Source organism: Macrobrachium nipponense, chromosome 32 (genome assembly GCF_015104395.2).
Source record: "Macrobrachium nipponense isolate FS-2020 chromosome 32, ASM1510439v2, whole genome shotgun sequence".
NCBI classification, from domain to species: domain Eukaryota; kingdom Metazoa; phylum Arthropoda; class Malacostraca; order Decapoda; family Palaemonidae; genus Macrobrachium; species Macrobrachium nipponense.
This window is the reverse complement of record NC_061094.1, coordinates 9154808-9175464: the sequence shown is the minus strand read 5'-3', so window position 1 is coordinate 9175464 and position 20657 is coordinate 9154808. Positions and strand designations below refer to the sequence as shown.

The 20657-nt window shown below is 40.0% G+C and overlaps 1 protein-coding gene across 2 annotated transcripts in view; it reads left to right on the top strand.

Moving 5' to 3' along the window:
* Window positions 1-7475: 7475 nt before the first annotated feature.
* The window catches only part of LOC135207206 (TNF receptor-associated factor 6-like), a 54373-nt gene continuing 41191 nt past the window's right edge, over window positions 7476-20657 (top strand). Inside the window, exons 1-2 of one of the 2 annotated variants that reach the window (XM_064238808.1) lie at window positions 7476-7607; window positions 11351-11485. In XM_064238808.1, coding sequence (XP_064094878.1) covers window positions 11444-11485 — 42 coding nt within the window. In that variant the 5' untranslated portion in view covers window positions 7476-7607; window positions 11351-11443. The remainder of the gene's footprint in view (window positions 7608-11350; window positions 11486-20657) is intronic. The other variant, XM_064238809.1, reaches the window with a different exon arrangement.

The window sequence follows — 20657 nt, the reverse complement described above, 5'->3', positions numbered from 1 at the left end:
AACCCCATAAACTGTAGGATTAATCGAGATATTTAGTATTCTGATCTCTCAGAATACTAAATGGGTTATCAAATTCTTCATGTTAATTCAACCTGATTAAAAGGAGAAAGGAAGACAACATTGTATATGGCAGCTGACATTTCATGAATTTTAACTTGTGTCTAAAATAAATATCGTCTCTAATAATGATATGTTATTCTGATCCGTACAACTATAAAAAAAAAAAAAAAATGTACGTACAAACAATACAGACGGGCTAGTTCCAAAAGACAGGTTTGTCATATTAGGTATAACGGGACATAGAAATCTGAAAATATAGAGGAGCTGAATTTTAATTAAAGGGCTTTGAATGACCGTGTAAGCACCTGCTCTCAACTATTTGCATATTTACGACGTGATACATCATAGAACAGGAGCCAGTGCATATCATTTGTCAATGAAATGAAAGTCTGCCGGGTACCTGGAAAAATGACCAAGGTCAGCTCAGAATCGAAACGTTCGAAACCTGCACCAAAATGTTCCTTATGATTCAAACTATGAAGAATTGCCAATGCCAGACATTTTGGTACCCCCCTGCCAGAGCTACCTGAATGATGCACAAAAAATGGCTTAGATTAGCTGGAGTGCGAAAGAAATGAAACTAATTGGAAAATGTCCAGCATAGTCCCAGGTATCTTGAATTGGCATTGCCAGACTTTTCATTGGTGGGGTACCCCCGCCAAGACACGCCCAAAAGACAACACCCTCTAGGTAACCTTGATCAGCGAAAAGTGGAAGAATTGGTACCAACTCCATAATGTTAAGCAGATCCACAGGTACCATGAAACGGTATTGCCAGACATTTTCATTGGTGGGGTACCCCCGCCAGACACGCCCAAAAGACACACACAGCAGCTAACCTAGACCAGCCGAAAAGTGAAAGAATTGATACCAACTGTACAATGTTAAACAGATGCCACAGGCATCATGAATTGGCATTGTCAGACATTTTTCATTGGTGGGGGGTACCTCCGCCAGAACACACGTAAACAAAGGACCACACATTATAGCTGATCTGTATCAGCCGAAAAGTGAAAGAACTGACACTAATTCTAAACTGTTTAGCAGACCTCCATGCATAAGAAATTGGCACTAACAGACATTTTTATCAGAGAAATACCCCCGCCAGACACACTATGGCTGACCAAGCTATATGGTCATTGATATTTAACAGAAATTGAAAACCTAAACAAGCTTTCTTTCAGAGAATGCAGAAAACTCATTTGGGTCAGACTCACACAAAGCACTAAACCTTATGGCTGATCTAGATCAACCGAAATGTGAAAGATCTTAAACTTTAAAATGCGCTCCATCTCATCTGGTGTCATCAATTCTGCCCTATCAGACATTTCCATAGGGTACCCCGGACTCTAGACCAATGATCCATGCTAAATATATGAAACAAACTCCAAAGTGACTTTCACAAAAAAAGTAACAAAAACTGAAACAATGATATGCTTTACATAATTTAATATCAGTTCATCAAATTCTCCACACCCCGAAGGAGGCTAGGGACAGACTACCTGCAGAGTAAAGACCCTCGTTTTTGTTGATTTTACAACAGCTACACCACTGTGATGTATACTTGAATGGAACTCAGAATAGAAATAAAAATATTTTCTTCCAAAAAAAATTATAATAATCGGCATAAATAAAACAAGTAAGGGCATCTTTTACTAACAAATAAACATGAAATCCCTGCAATGTATGATTACATAAAACAACTAGATTTATATCAAGACCAAATTTTGGTACAATCTCTTTATTCATGTCTAAATTATTAACTAATTAAGAAATAATAATTAAAGGTCGGTATGGTGCCATCTCAGCAGGCCATGTGCTGGTAAAGAAGATAAGTCCCAGAGGTGCATATCTAAATGAATATGTTCAGCATCTGTGTTCTTACAAAGACTACCACAATCATTCAGTCTTAATCCTATTATTCCCCATCCTCTAAATCCATGTCAGAATCCTCACTCCATGCTTCGTCATCAGATGGGTCAGGATTGATGTAACCATGTATCAACATATACATCTTTTGAATCTACAATGATTGTTTCATCACTATCACTATAAGCACCATTGCTGTCATCCTTATTGTTTTCTGGGTCTGTGAACAGAGCATCAGAAAGGGCAGGTCCATCAAACCACACTGGTAGCAAGAGGTTTCCATTTGCCGACCAGCCATAGTCAGTAAGAAACAGACCTTGGTCAGGGCACGCGAGGTTGGCATGGTTCCACAATATTGTTACGTAAAGAGCCCTTAGGAGCTTTTTACCAAGGGTTCGACAAGAAGGTGACAGAACTGCGCAATTGATCCTCTTCATGTTTGTAAATGGTTTTTCCTGAAAAGGAACAACATAACAAGAATAAGAAAACAAGAAAAAATAATTCAGGGTTTAAAGAACAATTAAAACTTTTCGATAGGTTTTGTTTTCCAACATAAATGATCTACTTTGCTAGTCATTTGCACCAATTTGTTATAACGAGTCTCGTCCACTGACTGCTTTGGACTGGCTGTACATTTCGCACACTTATTCTGATGCAGTTTCAGTGTTTACGTCACCATCTACTTTGCCCTTGCATGTAAACGGGAGTAGATATTTTCGAGCTGCATCCTTTTCTGTGATCTCCAAGGCTTCAGCTTTCCTTTTCTGTAATGTAAGAAATAGTCAAAGGGTTTCCTTCAGATGATTATGCCAATTATGACTGTAACAAGTTTTAGTTAAGCATTGTACCACATGAAGTTCATTACCGTGGTGCACTTTTAATGTGTTATGTACAAAACTGAGGTGTTGCATGATTATATATATATATATATATATATATATATATATATATATATATATATATATATATATATATACAGGAAGAACAGGAAAATTCCTTATTAAACGAGCTTTCGAGGTATAAAATCTCAACATCATCGGGCTAAAAAGTTGACACGGATGAGAATCACTGAAATTTCCATGAAATAAATTGTCTTACTAAAACCTTCAGTAAAACAAAACATAAAAAGAACATCAAATACAAATTTTAAAAATGACTTGCAAAAATTGTGAAAAACAAACAAACGCAAACATAAAATTAAGGTGAAAATTAATGTAAACAAACTACCATACCCAATCTAACAATCCATTTCTGTACGTACTCTGAAATCACACGATAGTTAGTTGAATACCGGGACGAGTTGTTGTTCAATTTCGGTTTCATCTTCTAAATAACCAGTCTATAGAAGGTCCAGTCTATTCAAACAAAAAAACAGTACTACTTTAAAATCCAGGTCAGTGAAAGGATGGTCGTGTGCTATACTGTGTTGCCTTATGGCAGGAAAGGGTGGTTTAGAAAGAGGAAACCTAGCTCTATCAGAAAGACCTCTGTGTGTCCGATGTTCAACTAGCTATCGTATGATTTAATAGTAGGTATATCTTAGAGAGAGACAGAGTATATCTTAGTTTTGCCAGACCACTGAGCTGATTAACAGTTCTCCTAGGGCTGGCCCGAAGGATTAGATATTTTTACGTGGCTATAGGAACCAATTGGTCACCTAGCAACGGGACCTACAGCTTATTGTGGGATCCGAAATTAATTTCTATCATCAGATATAAATTCCTCTGATTCCGCGTTGGCAGAGCCGGGAATCGACCTTCGGACCACCTGATTGGTAGCCGAGCGCGAAAACCACTCGTTCAGCGAGGAACTGGAAGGCAGAAGAGGGCGGGGAAGGCCAAAGTTCAGGTGGAAAGATAAATTATTGAATGACATGAAGGAAAAGGGTCTAACAGAACAAGATGTACAGAACAGGAAGATGGAGAAGGCTGACTAGAAACAGCGACCCCATATTGAAATGGGAAAAGCTGAAGGCAAAGAAGACGTCACAAATGGATCGTTAGACATTTTACTTTTGGTACGATAGTCTGTTTACAGTTCACCTTATTTCTATGTTTGCGTTTCTTTGTTTTTCAGAATTTTTATGATGAGGTTTTATACCTCGAAAGCTAGTTTATAATAAATAATGTTCTTCCTGGTGTTCGCAATATTATTTATCATTAAGCTCATATATATATATTATATATAGATATAGATATAGTATATATATATAATATATATATATATATATATATATATTCGTGTCCCACATAAAATCTAAAAAATAAATAAATAAATAAAACTGGGGACAAATTACGAAAGTAATATTTCCCGTTGAACTGAAATCTGCGGTCAGTTACACAAAACGAAAACAGTTCTGTCCAGGTATTCTTCAATGTACCAGCTGTTTGATCCACGAGGTGTCTGACAGGAATTCTCACGGGTCATGCATGCGGAAAATGTAGTAAAGATTTTAAGGTGTGGCCCACCTGCACGGACAGACAATGCTAATGAACCACATCCGTCAGTAACAAATGTAAGGTTCTTCCTTGTCCCGTCACGTGTGGATTTATTTTCAACTGTCTGTGAGTTCGTTTATACTGGCACCCTAATATTTATAATGTAAATTTATGTCGTTGTGTATACGACCTCTTGAAGAGGTCTTAGAAAACAAAAAAAATAAGGCTATGATGATTTATAATCTACACACACACACACACACACACACACACACACACACACACACACACATACACACACACACACACACACACACACACATATATATATATATATTATATAATATATTATATATAATAATAATATATATATGTATATATATATATATATATATATATTATATATATATATATATGAAAGTTAAGATCCTATAGAATAATTTTCATGGAACATAGCATTCTATAAATACAAAAAGAAAATTTGCAAATCAAAATGTAAATAATTAAAAATACTGAAAATATCAAGTAAACTGAATAAGTTACATAACAAAATTCAAAAGAATGGAAAAATATCGTTTCTAAAAATTCATAGATACTGCAATCAAAGGAAAGGCTGAGCTATCTATTTAGTAGTGGATTGTCTATCTTATTGAATATAGATTTGGCTATTATAATTCTGCAACGTTTTCAGTTCTGAATATCGCTTGGAAGCTAACAACTCTACCTTCGATTAAAGCCGATGGCCTGTGATCTTGCAGTTGAATGCAAAGGACGACATAACTTGTTTCCAGTTTTCGTGGACACGCCCCTTTTCTCGTGCAAGCAGACTCTCAAATTAATGAACAGTGATTATATTTATTTTTCAAGTTTGCACGTGTGGCTCAGGAAACTTTATGTCTCGCGGCTGTTAAAAGTAAAAATAAGCCGTAAGTCACCTGGGAAATAAATATTTCCACAAAGATTTGTTAACTTTCGTTTTGTTTCCAGTCTTGGTACTACAGAAAGCAAGGGAAATCATAATCCGATACGTAACCCGCTTACGGAAGAAAAAATCAAATGCCCATGTTGATAGTTAAAATTTTAACACGGCCCTCATCATCGCTTTGTTGGAAAAATATACTTCACATAAAGAATGACAAGTGCATTTGAAGAAAAAAATAAAACTTTTAACAATGCAAAAAGCTTTTCAGATCATTTGCACTAATAACTTCACATGAGCTCACGCATGCCACAGAGCCTAAAGGTTGCAACTAAATATGAGCCATAACAAGGTCATGTCACATAGACAGACAATGAAATGCTATGGATATAATGTATCTGACCAGTTACACGGATAAGAAAACATTACTCTACATTTGGGGGGAAAGTACAATAATTATGATGGCCCACACGAGAGGAGATAACGATCCAGAACACCGAAGGAAGACAATTCTTCAGATAATGGCAATTCTGTAAATCAAGTGACCTTAAAATATACAAGCATCCTAGACATCGGTGCTTAAATATTCAAAGACATGAGATGCTATTGCAGAGGAAGAGTTATGATCAAGAAAATTCCCATCAAAACGCTGATGGTTTCAGGAGCAATCTTCAACCTTAAGTATGGCGGCAGCTTTGACCAGCCCAATAAATGATGATTGAACATTGCACTCAAAGTGACAAAGATCGAACTCCTACATACAAAAGTAGAAATGAGGTGGAAACGTCCCGAGTAAATGGAGTAATACAGAACTGGCTTTCCCGCTGTCAAAGAGATAACAGCTAATCGTATGTCAGCGTCAACCAGAGGATTGAAAGTTAAACTCTACCCTGCCTCTGGAGGGACTAGGGCGATTGGCAAACTTAAACTCGGCCGGCAACGTAATTCTTTAAGCAAAACTGCATTGATGAGATACTTGGCAGGCTTCAGGTGCAGTTGAACAAGATATATAAGAAATGTTGTATATGGATATAATTGAAAAAGTTAAAAAGTCTACCTATGGGTCTTGCCATCGGTGGGCAACGCAAAAACCCGAAATTGTATAATGCTATCATCTGAATAAAGAGAAATGACAGCATTCTCATTCTCTGCCAACCTTGCCTTTTACAAATGCAAATTACTGGTCACATGAATTACAGCAGCAGTAGAGGAAGGACAATGTTAGCTACACCAAAGTTTTAAATACTACCCAAATTACAAGACCAGGAAAGACTACATTTTTTTTTTATTTTGGGTAAGAATCCAGATGAGGACAACAGAATTCTGAAAGCAATACTATCGCAAATTTTGAGGGTCATGGATACAAGGTTTTAAAGATTATTAAACAGACAGATCACAGGAATAAGACAGAGCGGATTTTGAACAAATGGCTCCTGTGTAATTCGGCTAGAGCAGTGGGTGGGCAAACTTTTCACAGAGAGGGCCGCATAAGTGGGCCATGAAAAGTCAAAGGGCTGCACCTTTTAAAATCGGGTGGTGCTCTTTAAGATAACAACATATAGACATCATGGTTAATAAAAACACACAAATTCAAAATCCAGCACACGCAATTTAATGGGGAAAATGTTTCTGGTCACAATTCTACTTTACAATTTGTTGAAACTCTCATCCCTGCATGTAAGTTTGTGTCTGACAACATGGACCTGTTCTGGGACTTATTTGTCTTCATGCAGGATAAACTCTTCTCACAGATGTAAGCTGAACCAAAAATAGAGAATAATCTGGCAGCAAAATTTCTTAAACATGGGAAACATTGAACTGAGAGTGACTTAGCTAATGGTAGGGAGTGAAACATTTCATTCAATGAATGACCAGACTGAAAATGGGATATTGCCGTATATAAACTGTAAATTATATATGTTCACTAACAAAAATTTATTTTTTATTTGTTGCAGGCTTCCGCGGGACGCATGCAGTTTGCCCCCAACTCGGCTAGATACGTATGCTATAATAAAACCAAAAGAATACGTATAGACTGTAAGCAAGCATTTCAAAAATAATTATAGATAATATTGTGGAGATGTATGAATGAAATGCATACAAAAAAGCTACAAAACGTTGATTCATGAAAACCTTAATTAAAATATGTAGGGTGGGTGTTGCCACATTACTGTGGGGCTGTACTTGAACACTAACCTTCGACAACTTTGACAAGAGAGCAATAACAAATTAATATTCTACTGTCAACATTGGGGCATAGGTGACAGGTCTCCATTCTTCCGTCTCTTAGTGGCACCAACGACGTTTTGAAGTGTTTTTTGGTAAGCATAATGCCGTAAATACTTTTACGTGATTAGTGAAGCTCAAAATTGTGATTTGATATAGGATAAGTATGGCTACGACCTCCGAGTCGTTTTTATGAGCTTGAACGTCTGAATGTTGGATGTGAAAGGTAGTCTACTTTCCCCAAGCAAAAAAAAAAAAAAAAAAAAAAAAAGGGCGAATTCGAGTACCTAGGTACTAGGTAGGTAATGGCTGAAGGATATATTGAATTTAATTGGTGAATTTCACTTGTAGAATATGGTGTAAAGGAAGTACCTAGCTAAGCTTGTGGACGAAATCATAATTGTAAGAACTAGGGTAAAACATCAACGACTACCAACACTTAGTACTAGCTACCTAGCCTAGTAGGTAGCACAAATGTACTACCTACCTACCTATAGGTAGGTAGCTAGGTAGTCTAGGTAACACCTTCCGAGACTTCCTAGATGAAATACCCAGAATCTAGGATAGGGTATGCTCCGGTTTATGTAACTTTGTAGACAACAAAGATGACTTACCTATTACTACTATGTGAATTTATGGGGAAACGTCAATATCACACCAGGTTACCTGGTAGCTAGTAAAATTTTTAAATTGGACGAGCTGGTAGCTAGGTACTCCGTAACCTAGACTAAGAACTTGGCCTATTTCGAGCCCCCTTAGGTACCTCTGATTTCTCTGGCAAGTTACCAAATAGGGTAAAATACTGAATGGCCGGCCTCTACTTAGCAAGACTCCTTCCCAAAAAAGCTCTTTAACACGTCCTGTAACCCAGGAGAGACATTAGTCAAGTCCCAGTGTCTGTCAAAGCAACACCTTGAGACTTGTACTCAACTCTCAAAGTAAGTTTTTTTCTCCTAAGTCACAAGTTAAGGCCATAATTTCTGATTTTCGGGAAGGTGGTCACAGTATGGTAGAGGCCAGCCATTCGGTATTTTACCCTTGGTTTTTGTATGCATACGGTGTCGTATTAAGCTTATAGGTAAGCGTATGTAACCTAGATGCAGTTTGTGTTGATGTTATGTTCCCTTCATGGAATGACAAATATATGACAACAATGGATTTGTTAACTGCTATTACCCACGTGACAGAGTAGGTAATTTTATCCCAGCTACAATTCTTGGAAAGGATTGTAATATAGAGCAGTTATATATCTATATGAGGGAGGTGAGCCTCCTCAACCAAATTTAGATTATACATACATATAGATTGTCTATGTAAGAACTTATATATATGAACAAAATTTTTATATAATATATTTATAGATATTTTTATATGAAATTTATTAAAAATTTATTTTTTTCTATTTAATTTATTTCAGTGTCAATTACCCAGATTTTGTGATGCCAGATATAATACACAATCATTCATTGTTAACTGCTTCAGTCTCGAAGAAGAGCACCTTAAGGGACATGCATTCTTACCTACCCTTCCTTAACCTAACATAGGGTGCTGTCTCTAGCCCTAACAAACTTGACAATAGATGAGGCTTCAAATATGGCAATGTGCATTGGGAAGCATAGGTCATAATTTCTGTGGTCTTAGGATCTTTACGTATAATTATTCACATCCTGTACACAGAAGGTAAACATTTGTAATACTGTAGGAATAAATTATAAATTTTGAAAGTAATTTGTATTTTTCACTGGTATACAAACCAGAACTTATTTTTATAGCTCCCACCTAAATCACCCTGCTTTTTCCTTGAAGCCAAAGGAAAAAGTGCTCAATGAGGCAGTGAGTGAGGGGTATTCCTCCACCTGCCCCCTGACTACCAGTTAACCCAACTTGTTTCAAGTTCAATGGCCATTGCCAGCTCTCACTGAAACATAATAACCCTACCTAAAATTCTATGGTTTTCATAACTATGAAAAATACTAATTACTTTAAAAAAAATTTTGTTCTATTCGAGTCAATAAAATTTATGGCTAGAATTGACTTTTTTCAGTTTTTGTGGAAGAGCTTTTGTTGGCATGCTTTTGCAGTCTCCTTATAAAAAGAAGGGACTGTGATAATCTACAAATTGATTCTGTTCTCTCATGTCCGACCAATCTTAGTCTGAGATGTAATCCAGGACAGTACGTACCTTAATTTGGTATCAGCCCTTTAGAGTGATTGATCACTGATTATGCAGTAGTCCTGGTGGGTGACTCCTTTGCCCTTTGTTATGAGATTATGAGCCTACGTTTCAGGGCAGCTTTGGCTGGACGTTCTCTCAGTTCAACATCCTTATCAGGATATGCTTGTGGTTGTTTCATTCTTTCGTATACTTCTGGCAGCTTATTTCCCATGCTTTATGACTTAGGCATTAAGGATTCAGAGAATCTCCCAGGTTGTTATGGTGATGGGTTTCTCCAGAAGGGATTCTTCGTTGCCTCTCCTCCATCCTTCACATTCTTATGACGAGAGGACTCTGGAGGATTTGAGGTAGGAATAGGAATATCTTCTATTTCCTGGAGGTATTTGATTAGTTGTTTTGTAGTCCCTACACACTGGTAAGAAGACAAAAGCTGGGGGCTAAACCCAAGGTATATTCTTGTAGCCATAGTTTCCTTCTGATTTCTAGGTTTCCAGGGTAATCAGTGGGAAGGTTAGGAGGACCAGAATGACTATTCACAATCCCTTGGTTGACGGAGATGCCTTTATAGCAGATTTGCCCATTTGGGTGTCCATTTTGTCTTAACTGTTTCAAGTCCTCATCAGATGAATTAAGCAAAATTATAAGCCTTCACTGTTCACCACTTCAATACTTTGAGTTCCTATTCCATTTTGGCAGCCTCTTCTTGAATATACTTTGATCTAACAATATAACTGACCTGACCTCTGTTTGCAAGATATTTGCCGAACTGTAATTCACTAGATACCAAAAAAAGAAAGTGTTGATGTTAGCAATAGTTCTCTTAACATAGTGATGATCTTACGATTGTTTAGAAAAATAGAAAAATGTCTCATTCCTACAAACTAAGTTATGTGCAATTGTAATTAGTGCTAAACCCTCTGGTGGTAAAAAGAGTTGCTGTTGTGTGTAGTACTTTGCCTTGTCTATGATCCACTGGAATTTTTTTTTTCCCAGAAATGTTTAATGTTCAGCAGATTATTTATTTGTTTTATTTGTAGTATATGAAGCCTGACATGTCTGAATTTATGTAAACTGAGTCTTAGGTATGTCAAGGAGTTACTGTTATTGAGAGATCTGTAATCCATATAGAATAGACAGAACAATGCATCCATTGTGAATTATACATGAAAGGCCCACACAGCACCTAAGTTATTCTCTGATACAGACGATGAAAACTCTTGTTAGTTGCTCTTCATCTCATCAGTGAGTCATTATTTGCAAAACAGTGGCTTCTTTTTTACTAAGTATTTCTGAGTCTCTCTCTCCACTGGTAAAATGGTCTTCATTTACCATGTAATTTTGTGGAATGAGTGAAAGCACTGGTTGGTGAAACAAGATATTCTTGTTTTCATTGGTTATTGAAATGTAAACAGGGTTTTGTATTTATTATTAGGGTAGTTTTAGACTGCAAAGGTAGGCATGTACATATAGGGCACCAGTTTATACTCATGGAACACAAAAATTATCTTCAAGTTTATTTTTTTTAATGAACCTTACCTCACCATTATATAGCTTTTATTTCCATGCCAGATGTAATAAAAGCTATATAATTGAGGGTGAGTATTTAAAAAATAAATCTGAATTTAAGATTCTGTATATATTATGATTATATTTTATCTTCAGGAGGAGTGGGACTGTAAGATTTAAGATTTATCTGCAAAAGCATTCTTGGGTGGCATGATATCTGCAGCTTAGCAGATCAACTGCTTTTAAGCAATGGAAGGCTCAGATGGAAGTTCGATAACTCTGATATCTAGGGTAAGTAATTTTTTTTAATATGTGTACTTTAGTATTATTATTTTTATTTATTTCCTTGGAAAGGCATGTTGTATAGACTATTACATTTTGTTCAGTCAGTAGAGAAGCCATAATCTTACATATCCCTGTGGAAGAGCCTAGTTGTGAATGAGTTTTTGTACAAGTAACTTAACCAGCAGATATATACTTAGCTATAGACTCGGTCGTCCCGACAGAATTTCAAAACTCGCGGGCACACGCGACAGGTAGGTCAGGTGATCCACCATTCCCGCCGCTGGGTTGCGGGGTTCCTGAACTATTCCCAGTTTTCTAAGTCATAATTTCTCTGTCGGTTGAACGGACAACACCTATTGTTCGTTCCTCCATCTTGGATTTCAACTCGTTTGCCGAGAATTTGGATTGGTTTTTTTTGGTGACGTATTCTGTTTTTTCTCTGGCTTGGCATACGCTTATTGTGGACTGTTTTTCGACTTTGGTTTGACTACTCTTTCACGATGTCTGACGCTAAGGCTTCACCTATGTTTAGAGTTTGCAGTAGGGAAGACTGTAAGGTTAGGCTGCCTAAATCGGCATTAGATCGCATAGTATTTGCGCTAAATGCAGGGAGAATGAATGTTCTTTTATTAACACCTGTGTGAATGCGAGAACCTTACGGAGCTTGAATGGAAGGAATTATCATCATATGTTAGGAAGCTTGAGAGAGATAGAGTGAGGAAGGCTTCAGCTAGGTCATCTAGTAGATCTTGCTCCTTAGAACAAGAAATTAACTCTCCATCTAACAATTTTTCCCTTAGCCTCAGCTGCTTCTCCCTGTTCTGAATCCAAAGATTCTTCATCAGAGAGGGAAAAATGTAAAAGCTTCAATTAAGACACTTCAAGCTCAGCTACGAGCTCTAAACCAAGGTAAGAGTGGTTGAATAGTGACTTGGTGGACAGTGTCCCCAGTGCCGTGAGGGTGTAGGGGCGTTCTGAAACCGGTTTCCTCCATTGCTCCTAGGCCTAGGACCATCTTCCAAACTCCCAGGACAGGGTGGGGAGGGAGGAATGTCGAAAGCCGCAGGGAGGATGCAGAACATCCCGCCCCAACGGTCAGGCGTCCCTTCGGCAGATCCTGTTGTTAAGTCCCAGGCTGCCTCGGATTGCCGCAGAAAAGGCGTCCTAAAGGAGTGTTTTTCGGCCTCAGACTCTTCCTCTCCTAAACGAGGATGGAGTTCGGCCTCCCGTTCGCGCCCTTTGAAGAGAGCCTGGAAGCGCCTAAAGGAGACGCTGCTGACTCCAGCCCAGAGCGTTTTCCGAGGATTGGCCTCGGGACCTAAGAGGACTAGACAAGAGGAGCCTGCTCTTCAGGATCCGACCAAGAAGTTTTTGGTTAATCTGCAAGAGCAGTTAGCGTCGCTCGTAGGCTCTTTTGCTAAGGACTCTACAAGGAGGAAGGATGTCTCGCTCCCTGTTAAGAAGTTCCGCTAAGCGTCCTTCTTCGTATAGGAGAGAACTCTCACGATCTCCAGGGCGTTTATCGCCTTCGTCAAGGGACTCGTCGGATAGGAGTTGTTCTCCTGAGAGAAGAGCCCTTTCGCCCTATAGGCTGGCTTCCCCGAAGCGCCCTCTAGACACAGCGCATCGAGCAGAAGTCTCGATCGGTTTAGGTGCAAGGAACCGGAAAACCGATTTAGGTATCAGGATCCCTTGGGTCTTCAGGACCAGGAGCCAGACAGGCGCAAAGAGGCAGCAAGACGCAAGAAAGGACGTCAAGAGCCTCTTAGAACGCTGGATTCAGGACGTCAGGATTCTGCTAGAAGGCAGGAATCAGGACGCTATGAGCCAGGACGCCATGAGTCAGGGCGCCAGGAGTCAGGGCGCCAGGAGTCAGGGCGCCAGGAGTCAGGGCGCCAGGAGTCAGGGCGCCAGGAGTCAGGGCGCCAGGAGTCAGGGCGCCAGGAGTCAGGGCGTCAGGAGTGGGCGCCAAGGAGGGTTAGGACGCCAGAAACAGGACGCCAGGAGTACGTTAGGCGTCAAGTGTTAGGGCGCCAAGAGCCTGTTAAGCGTCAGGAATCAGGACGCGGGATCTTTTCAAGCGCCCTGAATCAGGACGCCAGGAGCCTAGCAAGCGCCACGAACCCGACGAACCTAGACAACAAGAGTCTAGTAGGCACAAGAGTGTTGCCGACAGACAGGAGCCTCACTCTTCGTATAGGAGTGCTAATGTTCCGCGCTCTTCTCGGGAAAGGAGTTCTTCTCCCGGGAAGAGCCAGATCATCCAAAACGATCTCCTTCCTGTAGATCAGTTGGACCAGGTATCGGAAGACGAAGAGCCTTGTAGATGTAGCAGTTTCGGACTACAAGAGACTTTCTCTTTGCTGCTAAAGGAGTTCGGAGACTCCCTTCATCCTGCGGACCCTCCTTCACCAGGATCGTTGATGTCCAGCACTAAAGCTCTCAAATCGTCTTCCTTCGTTAAGATGCGCCCCGCTCTTTGTATGAAAAAGGCATTGAAAACTTTTTCAGAGTGGTTGACTTCCAGAAGGGAAGCGGGCAAGAACAGTTTTTTCCTGCCCTCCTTCCAAGTTAACAGGCAAACCAGGAAGGTGGTACGAGACCAAAGAGCCGATGGGTTAGGTCTACCTTTTCTTCCGCGGATGCGGATTTTGCTTCCTTAGTGGACTCTGCTAGGAGGAAGTCGTTGCTGTCTGCTAAGGCGACTTGGGGCATGTGTGAGCTGGACCACCTTCTAAAGGGCCTCTTTAAAACCCTAGAAGTCTTCAACTTTATGGACTGGGCGTTAGGAGCATTAGCGAAGAGAGCTCAGGACACGGACTTTGTTTCCATGGAGGAACTTTCGAGCGTCCTGGCTTGCCTGGACAGAGCGGTCATGGACGGTTCTGTGGAAGTTGCCTCTCTTTTTGGAACGGGAGTTTTGAAGAAGAGATCTGTCTTTAGCTCTTTCTTAGCAGAGCAGTATCACCCTTGCAAAGGACATCTCTTCTTTTTGCTCCTTTATCCCCGCAACCTTTTTCCACAAGAGACGGTTAGAGAGGTTTTGAAATCTCTTACGGAGAAGGCAACTCAAGATCTCCTCACGCACTCAGGCCAAGAAGTTTAGGCCGGCAGTGCCGATAGAGAAGAAAGAGAGACCCTCTTTGTTCAGCCCTTTCGAGGGCCTCCTCCCTTCTAGAGGCCCCTCTTAGAGGTCGAAGACCAGAGAGAAAGAGTAGACCATCTAGAAGGTCCTTCGGGAAGTCTAGATGAACAGCAAGTCCTCCAGACGAAAGTAGGCGCCAGGCTACTCACTTTGCCAAAGTCTGGGCGCAGAAGGGAGCGGACTCCTGGTCCCTCTCTATCCTGGAAAAAGGATACTTGATCCCCTTCAGGGAAAATCCTCCCTTGACGACAACTCCAAGGGAGTTGACCGCCAGATACTCGGATCCGGTCCGAAAGCTTGCTATGTTGCAAGCAGTGGAACAGATGATTTCCAAGGAAGCGGTAGAACTGGTTCAAGATCTCCAGTCCCCAGGATTCTACAATCGGCTATTCCTGGTACCGAAAGCATCGGGGGGATGGAGACCAGTTCTAGACGTCAGTGCCCTGAATTTCTTTGTCTTGAAGAAGAAATTTTCAATGGAGACGTCTTCCTCTGTTCTATCTGCTCTTCGTCCAGGGGACTGGATGGTGTCCCTGGACCTTCAGGATGCGTATTTCCATGTGCCAAGTTCATCCGGCAGCAAGGAAAAATATCTGAGGTTCATGTTCCAAGGGAAAGTGTTCCAGTTCCGAGCGATGTGCTTCGGACTTTCGACTGCCCCTCAAGTCTTTACGGGAACCATCATGAAGAATGTAGCTTATTGGCTACATCTGGAAGGGATCAGGATCTCGTTATATCTGGACGATTGGCTAATAAGAGCCCAATCAGAGAAAAAATGTCTGGAGGACCTTTTAGTGACTCTAAAATTGACAAAGTCCTTAGGACTTTTTAGTAAATCACGAAATCCATGCTGACTCCCCAGCAAAGTATTGTCTATCTGGGGATTCAGATGGATTCTCGGGATTTTCTAGCGTATCCTTCGCAGGAAAGGAGAGAAACGCTGCCTAGAAAAGGTGTCAGTCTGCTTAAGGAAAGAAACATTTGGGTTCCGCGAGGGATGGATGAGCTTGCTGGACCCTCTCCCTCGATGGAACAGTTCGTTTCCTTAGGAAGACTTCACCTACGACCCCTTCAATTTTATCTGAAGGAGAAGTGGGATTGGAAGTCCAACAATCTGGGAGAGACTTTTCCAATCTCGAAACGGATCAAGGAGAATATCCGTTGGTGGTTAGATCCACAGGAACTAAGCAAAGGAATCTCCCTTCGCTTACAGAACCCTTCGCCTAGCGTTGTTTGCAGACGCCTCAGATTCAGGGTGGGGAGCGACCCTGGTTCGCAAGAAGTGTCAGGCATTTGGGAAGGAGAACAAGTGTCCGGTGGACATCAACAAGAAAGAGCTAACAGCCATTCATCTAGCTTTGGTTCATTTCGAGGAACAGGTCTCAGGTCTGGGGATTCAGATTCACTCGGACAACACAACAGCCCTCGCTTATATAAAGAAGCAAGGGGGGACGCATTCCTTTTCCCTGTACGAATCAGCAAAGGATCTGCTGATTTGGGCACAGGAAAGGGAATATCCTCTCTCACAAGGTTTGTACAGGGAGAGAAAAATGTCCGGGCAGATCTGTTAAGCAGAAAAGATCAAGTCCTACCCACGGAATGGACTCTCAATCCTCAGATTTGCCAAACAACTTTGGCATCTGTGGGGAAGGCCCAATATAGACCTGTTCGCGACCAACAAGAATCACAGATTAGAAACCTATTGCTCCCCGATCTCGGATCCTCAAGCAGTAGCAGTAGACAGCTTTCTGCTAGATTGGACGGGCTTGGACGCGTACGCCTTCCCTCCTTTCAAGATAGTAGGAGAAGTGTTGAGGAAGTTCGCTGGCTCGGAAGGAACAAGAATGACCCTCATCGCTCCCTTTTGGCCGGCTCTCGATTGGTTCACAGAGGGTGCTGGAGTGGTTAGTGGATTTTCCAAGGATCGCTTTCCACTAACGGAACGATCTTCTCAAAAAACCCAACCCCACTTCGAACAGGTTTCTACAAAAAACCATGACCCCGCTCTAACGTCTGACCGCCTTCAGACTGTCGAAGGACTTGTCTGAGCAAGGGGCTTTTTCACGAGAAGTGGCGAAGGCTATTGCAAGAGCCAGAAGAGTCTCCACTTCTAAAGTATATCAGTCGAAGTGGGAGTTGTTTAGAAGAATGGTGTAGGGAAAAGAAAATATCCTCCTCCAGTACCTCTGTAACTGAAATCGCAGATTTTCTCCTATATTTGAGAAAAGACTGTAACCTGGCAGTTTCAACAGTGAAGGGTTACAGAAGTATGCTGGCCTCGTTTTTCGACATAGAGGAATAGATCTGACAAACAATAAAGATCTTCATGACCTTATAAGGTCTTTTTGAGACCACGAAAGAACATGTAATCAAGAAGCCTAGCTGGAACTTGGATGTGGTCCTCAAGTTCCTAATGTCGGAAAAATTCGTACCGTCTCACGCAGCTTCGTTTTAGGGACTTAACAAGAAAGTCTTTATTCCTTTTTGCGTTAGCAACAGCCAAGAGAGTGAGCGAGTTGCAAGCTTTGGAGGTAAAGTGGGGTTTAAGAAAAGATTCAGCGATTTGCTCCTTTCAACCATTTTTCTAGCGAAAAATGAAAATCCCTCAAAGCCTGGCCAAGAAGCGTTGAGAAATAAAAGGAATATCTTCATTAACAGGGAGAGAACTAGAAAGGACTTTGTGTCCAGTCAGGGCACTCAAGTTCTACCTGGAGAAGAAGAAGTTGCTGAAAGGTACAGAAGAAAGTCTTTGGTGCTCTGTAAGAGATCCGAAAAGAGCGATTTCTAAGAACGCCCTTACATTCTTCATAAAAGATGTAATAAGGGAAGCTCACCTTAAATGCGAAGAAGAGCATTTCAAGGTTCTCAGAGTGAGAGCTCATGAAGTAAGAGCCATAGCTACGTCGATGGCATTTCACAAAACATGGTCGCTTCAGGCTCTTATAGAGCGACATTTTGAGATGTAATTCGATGTTCGCCTCGAATTACCTAAGAGATGTTAAAATTTCGTACGAAAAGTGCTTTGCTCTGGGAGCGTATGTTTCGGCGAATTCAGTGCTGGGAGAAGGGGCTGAGGCTAATCCTTCCTATTTAGTTTAAGGCTTAAATTACTGTTTATTGGTGGTTGTTTTTATTGGATTAATTGTCAGAGGGAATAGGGACCCTCTTACAATTCTTAGATTATAACAAGACTAACATGGTCAGGTGATCGGGATTGGCTTCAGTGCTCTTTGTGAATTGTTTAATAACCTTAACTCTGTCATGTAAGAGGGCGAGTCTCCATTGATATGACAAAAGGTCAAGGCTCTACCATGTAAGTGGGTCAGCCCCCATTTGGTACGATCCAGTATAGCTCTGTCGCGTAAGCGGGCTAGCCCCCATTGACACGATCCAAAGAGTTATTCAACCATAGGTTCATTCCTCGTTGAAACTCTTGAGGCAAGCAGACTCATCGACAGTAGTCATGAAGTCTTCAGCCCAATAAGGTAGGAACTATGGATTGGATTATGTTATCCAAGAACATAGGTTGTTTTTTTCCCTGTTTTTTTTAATGTATTTAGTTAAGTATTATTTTGTTTTTTAGCTGTCTCTTGCCCGCCACCAAGGGTGCCAATCAGCTAAGTATATATCTGCTGGGTAAGTTACTTGTACAAAAATGATATTGTTAAGATACAATAAAGTTTTGTACATACTTACCTGGCAGGATATATACGATTAATGGCCCACCCAGCCTCCCCTCAGGAGACAGGTGTAAGAGAAATTATGGCTTAGAAAACGGGAATAGTTTCCAGACCCCGCCACCCAGCGGCGGGAATGGTGGATCACCTGACCTACCTGTCGCGTGTGCCGCGAGTTTTGAAATTCTGTCGGGACGACCGAGTCTATAGCTAAGTATATATCTGCCAGGTAAGTATGTACAAAACTTTATTGTATCTTAACAATATCATGTTAAATATAAGTACATATGTTGTTTTTCCCTATTAGGATACAAAACTTTGTCTACCGTGTAGATAGCCTTTGGTGACAACTAGTATATTCAGTCACTCATTAACAAAGTAGCTAATGGTGGCATTAGATGTGTGTTATAGTATACTGCCTGCTCACCTGTCAGTAACCCAGTCACATTTTCTTTGGATTTTGTCAAGTCTACACATTTATACTGCCTCTCCCATCATGGAACTCAGCTTGGTTTTGAAACTTTATTAATTATTTTAATATTTTTTTGCTTTCATGGTTGTTCATTATGTCGGGGTTTCTAGAACAAGGATTTCTTAAAACATGTTTCATTACTTTTGTTTGTGGTTATACATAGTTCACCTCTTTATGAGCATAATACATATCACAGTTCATACAGAATACTATAATGATTCATTACAGCTCATGGGAGATTATCATACTGTATTTTTCTGCAGATGTAAATTTTTTGGTACTTTTTAAGGGAGGAACACTTAGGTTCTGTCTTGTCTTTCTTTTCTGTCCCTCCTTAGTCTTTGGATTGCTGAAGAATGACATCCACCAGTTTCATTTGAGCATTCTTTTCTGTAGACGAGACTATGGTCTTTAACCCTTTAACCATTTAAAATTTAAACATAAAGACTTTATCAGAGCTATGCAAACTGGTATTGCATATTGATAGTCTTAAAATCTATTTCATTGCAATCTTTTAACCATTCGGAGGAATGACAAACAGTGACTGCACTCTACAAAACCAGAATATGTACGCCTATATTTACCTTAAAGTTACAGTATGATAGGTTATATGAGTCATATTGGATAAAATTTGCTGAGAATTTTCTCAGGGATATCTCTTTTCACAATAACAGGATCATAAAAGATGATGTACTAGACCTATAATGTCCATGTCTTTTGTTGGTTTCGCAGCTATGACGTTTGGATTGTAGGCCTATCTTATATTCAGCCATTTCATTGTGATTCTTGTAGTTATGTATTCTTGGTTATGTTGCTGCTGTTATGGTGCCTGTAGTGTCTGAAAATTTTGTACATGATAACCTAACATTGCAGAATAAACAGAATTATTCATAAAACACAAGTAAAGAATGATCTGCTTATGCTTGTTAATTGAAATTAAGTGATTTGTTTTAATTAAGGTAATTGAGATCTTTGTGAGCTGTCTTTTATTTTTTTTATTTCATTAACCCTTACTGGATGGGTAAATATATCAACATGCAGCTCCTCAGGCCAGGTAAACTTTGAGGTCAGACAATTTACAAAAAAACTCAATAATGGAAAAAGGAAGGTATGCAAATGTACATGGTGAAAGAAAAAAATTCTATAAAATTTTCCCTACCTTCCATGAGAAGTTGTGGGTCTTCTTTTCTAATAGATAATTTTATTTTATTTTGTAAAATTATAATTACTGTTCACACAATATCAAAACAAATAAGAAATAAAGTCAATAACAAATTCTTTGCATATTTGTTGAAAAATATTTACTTAAATTTAGCGAGAATGAAGATTCAGTAACTTTTTTGTACTTTTCCATGTTTTTCTAATATTTCTTTGCACTTTTCTTTGTAAAATTACATTTACAACCAATGTACTATCTTAAAAGACAAGAACAAAAACCAACAGCATCCCCTTGGTATATTTACGAGCAAATTTACAAAAAGACATCATGTGAGATAGAGATGTAATACATTCCCGCTTGAAGTTACAAGCAGAACTGAAAGCCTGAGATGCCCGATGGCTTTAGCCAATGTAAAAGTTGCCATTACTAGTGAATTTATGGGCTATAGAAGTATTGGCACCTCTTTCCCACCTGATTCTTTCCAAATCAATGGCTTAATATTGTTTTATCTACAGGATCAATCCGTCCACTACCCTAAACTGTTATTACTACTCCTGAGGAGCTATCTGACCATTAAGGGTTAAGTATCTTATGATGCCTTCCCACCATAGCCTTCATTTTCATAGAAATACTGAAGCAGCCATATATTTGCTCATCACAGTACAGTGGTCCCTCATATTCGCAGAGGATGCATACCAGACCCCTCTGCAAATAGTTAGAACCCA